Source organism: Melanotaenia boesemani, chromosome 6, assembly GCF_017639745.1.
Source record: "Melanotaenia boesemani isolate fMelBoe1 chromosome 6, fMelBoe1.pri, whole genome shotgun sequence".
Taxonomy (NCBI): domain Eukaryota; kingdom Metazoa; phylum Chordata; class Actinopteri; order Atheriniformes; family Melanotaeniidae; genus Melanotaenia; species Melanotaenia boesemani.
The window spans coordinates 16,545,165-16,556,110 of record NC_055687.1 but is presented as its reverse complement, the minus strand read 5'-3'; the positions used below and the strand labels follow the sequence as shown (position 1 = coordinate 16,556,110).

Sequence of the window (10,946 nt, the reverse complement as noted above, 5' to 3'; positions counted from 1 at the left end):
TAAGATCTGTGATCTGTAGACATGGCATAAAATAGATGTATATTTCAGATTAAAGAAGGAATCTGTAAAAAAAAAAAAAAAAAAAAAAAAAAGTACAGGAGGAGAGGAGTGTCATCCTTTCATCATGGGGCTTCTGGATTGATCCCAAACTTGTCAATCGGTTTTAATGAGGCTGTATCCTACCACGTGTGGCCAGAGACCGAGCCCTGCATTTACATGTTCCTCATGTTTATGTTGTTTTAGATAAAGACATTTGCTAAATAAATGTTTGGTATAAAAATAGAAGCTCATAATTGTATTCTGCTGCTCAGGGAACTAGGGGAATATTTAGACTCCTGCAGCTGAGTTCTGCAGATACTGGATACCTGCTCATGGATGTTTCTAGCTTTTCTGTGCACAGAAATCCATTACAACAACCCATATGGGAGTTTCTGAATGTACAAGTAAGGTGAGGGAGTTGGAAAGTGGTCAGATGTTTTTGAGATTTGTTTCCTTTTATTGCTTTGTCCAGCTGAAAACCTCAAGTGGTGGGTAGATGGAACTTTAATACACGCTGAGGAAAAGATCTTTATCTGGAAGGCCTGTGATCTAAAATAATGTTGTTGAAACTTTTCTGTTTAAGAACAGTAATTATACTCATTGCATTCTTCAGTTCAGGGAAGTTTCTGAGTAATTCTACCACTAACTTTCATTATGGTCAGATAGCCTTCTTGTCCTCCAATGAAATTCGAGTAAACTGACCCTTTATTTGGCTTTTAAATTCCGTTATACACTAATTTAGCTAAAGAAAACTTCACAATGTATTCAAAAATGACTAGACTAGAAAATAGCATCAAATCAGAAATGAAAGCCCAACTGCCTCTATCTTGAAGATCTGCTCTTCTATGTTAACACGCTTACTGAGCTTTCTCTATATTGTTTGTCAGATTTTACAGTTTGAATGGAAAATGATGAGGCTTTGATGCAGATGACGGCTCTTTGTGTGTGTGCAGATGTGTAAACAGGACACCAGCACGCTGGTACAGACAGTGGGTGGAGGATAAAGAAAGACAGGAAGACAACCAGGTAAGGAAATAGTGACACAGAAGAGTGAGTTAGAGTGAGTGCGAAGACAAAGAAAAAGAAGGTTAGAGGTACACCTTGAGGAAGTGAGCGACTCAAGAGAGACAGAACAAAGGGAGCTTCTCACTGAAGGTAAAACAGATTTTTCTTTTTTTTTTTTTTTACAATGAAAGAGTATTTAAAAAAACTCATTCATGGAAACAAACTTTTTTCTAAATATTATTTCTTTAACTCAGACATTTATTTGACTATTTAGTTTTTTGCCCACAGAATGGGATTCGTGCAATACTTTGTGGCTGTCCTGGTGTTATCTGCGCAGTTGGTGCTCACCTATCCCACGGTATGAAGAAAACTTTAGTTTATTCACCTTACTTGTTATTGCAAAACAATTTATTATGCACAAAGAATGTGCCACATGTATGAATGGGATCTACATAATGTAATTTGTGATTAAATCTCACAGAGGACTGACACAGAGGATAACTGCGTGTCCTGCCCTGCAGGTAAAACAACTTAGATTTAGATGTGGTATGAGCTTTCTGTGTCTTAAACTATCTTTTCTAAATTGTTGTGTGTAGCTTTTCTATCCTATGCTTGTTGTGAATCAGCAGTGGTTAAGTACTGGAAATCATCATAAGTCTATTTTCTCTCAATTTGTCTGGGTTTTTTTTCTTTTTTTTTTCTTGTTTTGACAAATGTGACGCATGCTACGTGCTGACTTTAAGCTGTATGACCACATCCTTGATTAATATGCACTTTGGGCAGAATACTTCACTCTGCTTCTGCTGCCATCCGGTTGAACTTATTTAACTCTTTCTTTCTATCAGGTGAGTTTCAGAAGTCTTGTATAAAGTGCCAACCATGTCCGAATGGAAGCTACGTGGAAACTACGGGGAACCATGAAGAAAACTGCCATCTCTGCTTTAGAGATTGCTTACCAAGTAATGCCATTTCAATCATTATTTCCTTAAACTTGCTTTATCCATCCTTGCCAGGGTTGTAATGGCATCTGTTTGTGTGTATGAAAGTGATCAAACCCCCTAACATTATATCTGTTTTGCTCTGTCTCAGAATATCATCTGAGAGTGATTCAGAACTGCTCAAGTACAACTCCTCTGAAGTGCGACTGTGAGCCTGGTTTCAGATGCATTGACAAGGTCGTGCTCTCAGACAACTGCAGAAAATGTGAGAAGATTGAAAACCCAAAAGGTAAATGCAGATTCGATCACAATTTTAACTGACAGATTTAAAATATGCACAGTGCTCCATGATAAAAACAATGGTGAATTTGAGCAGCTATACTACAGTTACTCTGTTGTGTCATGTTGTGCCTCACTTTGTTAATATCAGCACAGGAATTGACCAATGTTTGTTAAAAATACCAAATCTGGTAAAAAATCTGATATTAAGTCTAAAAAATTATATGTATGCTATGGATTTTAATATGTCCATGAGATCTCAGTCAGAGAGACGTTAAACATGTTGATCTTGAAACATGGGGACGGGGGCGGTTCTGGTCTATTTTACACCCTGGACTTGGCATTGCTTGCCCACTTCACCCATAGCAAAGGCAGCCTCTGCGTGGAGATTAGAAGTAATCTCAATGTAGAGGATATTCTATAACATGGTTACACCCTCTAAAAAGTGTAAAGATGTGTTAGGAATGCTGCAGTGATTTTTCACATCAGAAAAACTGTGTTCTCATGTGTCGAAGGATAATACAATAATAACAATGTTATGAAGCTGCAGATCAACTACACCTGCTGAACAACCGCAGCATTATAATCACTTTCACCACATTCTTTAGCTGTGCAAACAACATTGTTTCTGTTTTCTCCAGCTGCACACAGCCTTAAAAAACCCACATGAAACAGGTGGGCAATGGTGATATGTCACTTTTGTGCTGTGTTTTCTTTACCCTCAGCTGGCTCTTTTGTTGCAAATCTAACATTGTAAAGTATGACATATAAAATGGAAAGAAAATTAAACTTTATTTTTAAGCATGTTTTAGACGCTTAAACAAAATCCAACCTCTTATTTAAATGGATAACAATTTACAAAATCACTGGAGACAATCTGACTCCTTAAAGCAGGGATCTTAAACTCCAGTCCTCAAGGAGCCACTGTCCTGCAGGTTTTAGATGCTTCCCTGCTGCAGTGCACCTGAGCAGCTTGTTGTGAAGTTCTGCAAAATGACCCAATAATTTGAGTCTGGCATGTTGAAGCATGGAAGCATCTAAAACCTGCAGGACAATGGACTTTGAGGACCAGAACTTAAGATCTCTGCCTAAAAGAATATGTTTAACTTCAAAATATTTTAATAAATCCACTGGGGGCAAAAAAACATGCATCAAATTATTAATAAAAGAATTTTATGTAAGTTGTGTGGCGGGATCAGAAACACATTTATCAAATATGACACATGTTGCACCAGATGTGTATGAAGAAGTTTTCACTGCACTTCATTTATGGACATCCACATTATAAGAAGAAAGAGGGGAAAATGGGAAATTTCAGACCCATACCAGAACAGGAACACTACATTTTATAATCAGTACATTTAATGCTAAAACTTCCAGAGCAGCCCCAGCCTGTGACTGTTCCCCAACAAGGATGATAGTTTATTTGGAGAGGAGGAATATAAAATTTAAATATGTGAAGTAAAAGGAAATCAATGAGATGATATTTGCTGTTTTTGATCTCTGAAACCAAACCTGTGATGTTTCTGTTCTGCAGCAACAGCGGTTATCTCAGACAGAGATAAACAAACATTTCCCCCTCCTTCCTTGGTTCCCACCAAACCCTACCAGTCTCCCAAGTAAGTTATGGAATTCCCCGGATGCTGTGGATGCTAATTAAGTCTCTTTGAGTGAGATTTAAGAAATGCTTTCAAATTGACTGTGGTTGTTCAGAATTTCTTAAGGACATTATAGACATGGTCACATATTTGGGATTTTTCACCCTTATCTCACACAGGTATAGTGTTCGAGCAGTCCCAACAGCATATACCAGCGACATGTCCAATCTAGGTGAGTATGTAACTGGGAAAAATTCTGTCAGGTGTATTCAGCATTTACAGATGGTATTAAATAGATTAAAACTTACTTTTAGCCATAATAGCAAAGAACTTGGACCTTATGTCCAGAGTGTGTGGTCTAAAAATGAGTTGGACAGTTCTTAACCCAACTTTAATAGTTTCTGCATGTTTTTAGATGTTTTCTCTGCTTGATGCATGCCAAGAATTTGACCCTTTCTAAACAGACTAACATTTATTCCATGACCACGATGTATCTTTCTGCATGGTGAAATGAGAAGCTAATTATTGCATCATTTGGGATTAAATAACTTGTTGCCAGCTGAAAGATAATCGCCCACGCAGTAATTATCCAATAGGAGGCACTTATTTTCCTTAGTTAAAGCCAGGTAGAAACTTTTTCTTTTGGCCAGGCAGTGTGTGATATTGAGAGATTTCCTTGTTATCTACCAGAAGGATGACATCTGGGTTTTTTTTTGTGAAATACCTTGACAGTTATTTTACAAATTGCTGTGGAGTTGGATATATCAGGAGGTCAATTATTTTGCGAATGGAGATCTTCAGTATTTATTGGATGTTAAAGATGCAGTACTTAACATTTCTCAGTGACGTGCTACCTATCGACCACTACTTCCGCATCCATCTTGCATGCTACCTGTACTGTGAGCTCTCTCTGGACTGTAAAAACCTTGCCTCATCTCTTTTTCTGTCTCTCTTTTGTATCCTCTTCTAACATCTCTCTGCTGAATCAGCCAGTTTAAAATTTTGCGTATTCAAAAACTCCGGTTTGTTTACATCTGCTTGCTAGTGTTTGACAAATGTGTGCAAAGCAAAACTCAGCTGCAACATCACACAGCCTCCCAGATGAAATGGTTGTACAGGGGGGGTTCTCAGCTGTGGGACTTCAGAAATGCACATAATAGATGTCGCTGAGCCATCGAATGAGTCCGGAATGCAGAGTTTTAAGGTCGAAAACTTACAAAGAGGGTCTTTAACGGTCTGTTGATGTTCAATCCCAGTTACACTTGCAAAAGCTTTTTAGCTTATCTGGATCATTAGTTTGGAAAACTCTCAGTCCAGTGATTTGCTTTATGACCAAATATATGCAAAATGTTGATATGTGGATATAAATATTAAATTATATTAGTGGTAATAGACTGAAGTAAGGAGCATGAAAACAGATAAAACACATTTGAACTGAGGGGTGTACGTGATCATAGAGCTGGGCTACTGAGTTCAGTCCCATGAATTTGGTGGTGAATGTAAAGAAACCGTGGTTTGTTTAATAATATGTTTTTATCATACCCAATAACTCAGAATTAAAATGCATAATAACAGGTTATTTTGGATGATTTTAACTCTGATTGGTTAAAATGATCCATGAGTTCCTCATCAGGCATTTGATGTAAAGGTTTCCCAACTATGGCCACTTGGTTGTGCTATAAATTCCTCATAACACAGATGTTAATATGGACAGGTTCTTCTTTTTTCCTTGCTCAGCCTCTACAGTTGCTTTTATTTGAAGACTTACTTATAGCTTTGTTCAGTCGAGACAAAGATAAAAAATAATTTAAAATAACCAAATAAAAACACAGGAAAAATACAACAACCAATCGGCCTTAACATTATTATTAGGTCAGATCATTAATCAAATTCTTTGTTAAATCGGTTACTTCTTTATTGCTGCATCATCTTATCTTTGCATTTCCCTTATATTACTACAAAATTGTTTCATTGTGCAAAATAAGGAACTGTTTTTCTAAGAACATGAGTAGATCAATATAAAAATAATGACTAAAGACACCTTTCTTATGATTGCATATATATATATGTTAAATATTTATCTTTTATTTATTTCCTTTTATATGTCTCAACATCTCTTAGAAAATTTGCTTTTCTTTTTAAAGTGGGAGCTATTAACATGTTATACCAGATGTAGTCTTAATAAATCTTCTTCCTCACACAGACAACACAAACTCCCAGCTGGCAGCCATTTTGGGTCCAGTAATTTTCCTGGGATGTATGGCCATCGCGATTCTGTTACACATCCATCGCCCACGAAATCAAACACGTTTCAGGCAAAGTAAGATGGCCTTTACATGTGGGATGGTTTCTGATGTCTCTGTTGAACTCTGTGACTGAAACATTTAAAAAAAAATAAATGTGTAACTTGTGGAAGTTGGTGTGATTAAAGGTTTATCATGAATCTTGCAAATATGTTTCTCACTGTTTTTGTCCACATAAATGATGTACATGTTGAGTCATTACTAAACATCCGTGTACAAACTAATTATCTGCTGCTTATTGTCTGTTTTTCAGCTCTTGCAAAGCTGTGTAATGAGGTTTGTTTCTTAAAGATTCATGTGCTTACATATGCTAGTAATTTTTCCTTTGTTGCAAATGGTGATAATGATTGTTATCGTTTTTTTTTTTTTTTTTAGGGGCAAGATTCTGCTCACAAGTCAAAGGAGTCAACTCATCCATTCCCCAGAGACTCTTTCAGTGCAAAGCAGCAACCATCATCAGTTTCAGCAGCCAGTCTGGGTACTGCTGAGTAAAATAAAAACTTTTCATAACCAGTCCTTGACTCATTGTTGGGTCATATAGAGAATGTAGAGTATTATGTAGCTGTGGTATTCTAATGAGTTTTACTTAGCTGTCTTGCTCTGTAAGTTAACAGTGCACATGAGTTAAATAAAGGGGGGGAAAAAAAACTTATGTTCTCTTTGCTTGTTTTTATCTTTGTAGGTTCAGTCCAAATCCACAGTCCGGGCACCGTCATCTTCAGCTTTCTCAGTCAGTTCACAGGCCAAGTCGGGCCAACTATTCTTAGTGGGAAGAGACCAGAGAGTGTGAGCAATGAGGAAGAAGATGAGAAGGAATGTCCTGTGTTTCATCCTACTTCCTCCCCAAGTGTTCACCTCTCTGAGGAAGAGAGGAGCATAGAGTCTGACAACATTTTCTCCCCATTCCAGGAGCAGGGGAAGGACTGCCACGTCTCCAAGGAGGAGGTGCTATGATGCCTCACAAAGATCTCAGGAGATTTGTTTTTGAGTTCATGATTGCTGGAATCAAGTCAAGCCCCAAAAACACACTGTTTTGAATGAGGGAACTATAAGACTATGAAAACACAAGCACAGATGAATGTGCAGACTGGCAAACTGGGAAAGGATCACAGCTGATATTATTTCCTGCAGGTTCTGGAGAATTCACTGCACATAAGAAACTTGATAATCCTTTGATAAACAGCTCGAATGTGATCTTTTCTGTAGGTTTTAATTTAAGAAACCTTGTAAATACTCCTTCATAAGCTTTGTCAACTAAAGTATTAGATATGAGTACAATGCATTTTGAGTTAAATGATTTTTTTTATTTTGAATAAAGAAAACTTAGTTGAAATAAATGTAAATTATTACAAAATATTCAAATTTGATATTTATAACAGCAGCTGAAAACCTATTCAAATACATTTACATATGTATACAAAAATATATACATACATAAATACATACAACCTGGACAGTTGGACATTTGGAATTGACCCATTAATATTGAAAGAGTTGGCTAGAGACTCACATACATATACAGTATATACATATATGCATAAGTACACCGATCAGCCATAAAATTAGACCCTTTCATCTATTTTCTATTGCTTATCCAAAAATTGGTTGTGGGGACCACAGACTAAACAGAGATCCTAGACCTTCCTCTACTCAGCCACCCAGCCATCATCTGTAGGTCATTTGAAAGGACACCAAGTAATTTCCAAGCCAATGAGTCTTGAATCAGCTCTGACTCCTTCCAGTATGGCATAGCAGAAACTGTTCTCCTGGAAAAGAGAAGGCTTCCTGACTTGGTGTCCAGTCTATCTCAACTGGTTCCTTTCGATGCAAAAGAATAGCAGCTTTACTCCAAGTCCTTCACACTTGGTCTCTGTTTGATGAAGTCAACATCATCCAACATCAGTACCACATCATTCACCAAAAAAGGAAGCCAACAAACAAATGAAAAGAACAAGAAAAAAAAATGCATTTATAAGCTTAGCAAACTGCACAGAACACACACAAAAGAGTTATTGTGCAACTTCCCGCCCCCCACTGTCCTTGTGTGTTTAACATCTGGTCCAGTGTTCCATAACCAAGATGAAAATCTTATTTCACCTCTTTAATAAAAGGCTTTGCCAGGCTCTCCCATAACCTGTCATAGACATTCCTAGGGTGGCTGTGCTCCCCCTACAGTTGGAGCACACCTTGACAAGATCCTGGTTTCTGGTCTGTAAAAATGTTTTGGTAGGAAGCAACTATCAATGTAATAACCATGTCAATGCCAGGATTTAGGTTTTCTCAGCAAGACATTATTTAACAAGATGAGCTGTACTTTTCACTTCATCATAAGTGGTTCCTGTTATGGTTGATCAGTGGAAACAACACCCAAGTCTTGCAGTATAACGTGACTCTTATTTTTTCATGCTCACTGATATATTGAAAATACTGTTTTATGCAACTGGACATAAAAATAACTGTAGTGGAACAAATTGTGACTACAACTTGCCAGAAAGTTGTGAAAAAGAGGTGTCAATGGCTTTACAGGTTAGGCATTAAAAACAAATGAGAATCATGCCACATTATTATGACTTTAAACCAAAAGATCCACTAAGCCTTAGCTAAACACACAAAACTTGGTTAGGTTTTACATATATATATTTACACACACGCATATATATAGTACAAGTCAAACCTTTGGAGACATTTTCCCATTAGATTTAATGGGAAAGTGTGTCCAAACTTTTGCCTGATACTATATTAAATAACATCATTATTTTGACATTATGTGTCATAGCACATAATAATTTTCAGCCACAGGATGAACAACCCACATAACTGTTCCACAGTGTCCTCCTACAGAGATTTGTCTGTTTTTATACAGTTTTGCCATCATGATGACATAGATATCAAACCGTCTCCTTCCTTCTGGTAAACATAATTAGTCTTGAACTCTGCCTCTGTTGTCCTCTTCATCAAAATGGACTAGAGGAATTTTACTGTCTTTTTTTAAACCCAAAACAATTACACATGTTTTGCATATGCTTTGTGTAACTTCATGTCCTTTCAAGCTGATAAAATCCATGTTCAGGTTTTAGTCTTTCACACGTCAATACGTTGATCACATTTCCCACACACCTCCTGGACCGGTTGGGACACAACTTCTGCACATGGGGCTTCTGCACACTTTTCAGTCAAAAAGTATCCTAAGCAACAAGAGAAGGGGGGAGTTTGGGAATAAATTAGATTAACATGCATATTAATAATACCTTGCCATAAATTATCATTACATTAGTATTTTTCAGTTTTGTTTAAAAATGAAAAAACAATCCTGCATCAGTTCACAAACAAAACAGTTCAATGAAAGAGAAATGAGCTATTCTAGTTTCTTGACAGTTTCAATGTCAATATCCTGTTAGCATAAAGTGTTTTTAGAAATTAGCTCTGGAGATTGGCACACAGATGTGTTCTGTCTTGATTATGTGCAGCAAATTCAGTTAGGCACTTATAGACTCCAGTCCCAGATTACAAAATACTACAAGGATAACTGATCAAAGTACGTTGCACCAAAGCTCAACAAAAGTGTAAAAAAACAAAAACACAGAATTAATAATTTAATATTTCTTGATACACAGAATCTGTTTGCTTTTTCATTGAGAAGAAAAAACTGGTCAAAAAAGATCATTTGAATCAATTGTGTGATGAGTCTGGAAACAACCAAATATAGGAAACCTAAAAGTGTCTGATTACTGTACATACTTGGAAGTTATTTCCTCAATAATGAAAACATACTAACCATGATTGAATCTGATCCAGAACAGAAATGGTTTGATTTTAGTCACCATGACAAGTGCAATTCCTAAACACAGAAGAGCAACTATCACCAGGAACCACACCGAATCTGTAAAAACATGCAAAGAAGACATATATATATATATATGTATGTATATATATATTTTTTATTCCAGAAAAAACATAACCTTTAAGTGAAGAAGAGCTTAAATTGTAACCCTTAGCTTACTTTACCTTTAACTGGTTCAGGGGTTGGCTTGGGTGTGGTGAGGTTTCCTATTTTTGAGGCTGGAAGGAAGAGATAAAATTTATCAGCTCAGTACAAGAATTAACATTCCAATGGAAAAAAAACACACACTGTTTATGATTTGGATTAACCAGAAAGCTCAGCCAAATACAGAAAGCTGTATTATGAGATATACAGGATTAACTGATTTCTAAAGTTCTTTGGTCACTGTAATTGCCAAAAGGTGTCTCAACGTGGAGATTTTATCATCATCGTCATATAAACATTCAAAGTTGTTTTTTGTCCAAGAAATATTTGTAGAATGGACCTGCTTAAGCTGCACTACAACAATCACTCCACAGTACTGCATGCTTCCATGAACACATCTCAGTGTTTGTGTTTCTGATGGATCCTTTGTTTCTCCTTTGACACAATAACTCGTCAGTCAGTGTGATAAGAAAGGAATGCATCCTGCTCAAAAGAACAAAGACTCTGCAGAAGTCTGAAAGCAACACAAAAATATTCTTTTAAAAAGTTGGGAAATACTGTGGATGATTGTAAGATGGATGAGAGCAGTCATAGTGAACCAAAACAGTGACTTGAGAGGTATAAAGTTAAAGCAGAAGCTGAAACATGCTAAAATGCTGCAGAATGTGTTAGCTAATCAACAAATCAGCAACAAGAGATGAATATGATTTTATACATGCTCATGAAACAGAGCAAAACAAAAATAACTAACACTCTGTTCATCTTTAAATTAGTTTTTTCCCAGGCCTTTACTTATTGT

The 10,946-nt window shown here is 36.6% G+C and overlaps 2 protein-coding genes across 2 annotated transcripts in view; one reads left to right on the top strand and one right to left on the bottom strand.

Annotated features, from left to right (window-relative positions):
- Positions 1 to 147: 147 nt before the first annotated feature.
- On the top strand, positions 148 to 7,519 carry si:dkey-260g12.1. Its single transcript, XM_041987171.1, has 11 exons — positions 148 to 1,194; positions 1,333 to 1,402; positions 1,526 to 1,565; positions 1,890 to 2,003; positions 2,134 to 2,271; positions 3,799 to 3,880; positions 4,039 to 4,091; positions 6,063 to 6,179; positions 6,416 to 6,438; positions 6,538 to 6,640; positions 6,845 to 7,519. The coding sequence occupies exons 2-11, from the start codon at positions 1,334 to 1,336 to the stop codon at positions 7,114 to 7,116; spliced, it is 1,011 nt and encodes a 336-aa protein (XP_041843105.1). The 5' UTR covers positions 148 to 1,194; position 1,333; the 3' UTR covers positions 7,117 to 7,519.
- cd27 (CD27 molecule) overlaps positions 7,451 to 10,946 on the bottom strand; it is a 22,690-nt gene continuing 19,194 nt past the window's right edge. Inside the window, exons 6-8 of the mRNA XM_041987172.1 lie at positions 10,168 to 10,221; positions 9,938 to 10,042; positions 7,451 to 9,347 (exon numbers count right to left, since the gene is read on the bottom strand). Coding sequence (XP_041843106.1) covers positions 9,244 to 9,347; positions 9,938 to 10,042; positions 10,168 to 10,221 — 263 coding nt within the window. The 3' untranslated portion in view covers positions 7,451 to 9,243. The remainder of the gene's footprint in view (positions 9,348 to 9,937; positions 10,043 to 10,167; positions 10,222 to 10,946) is intronic.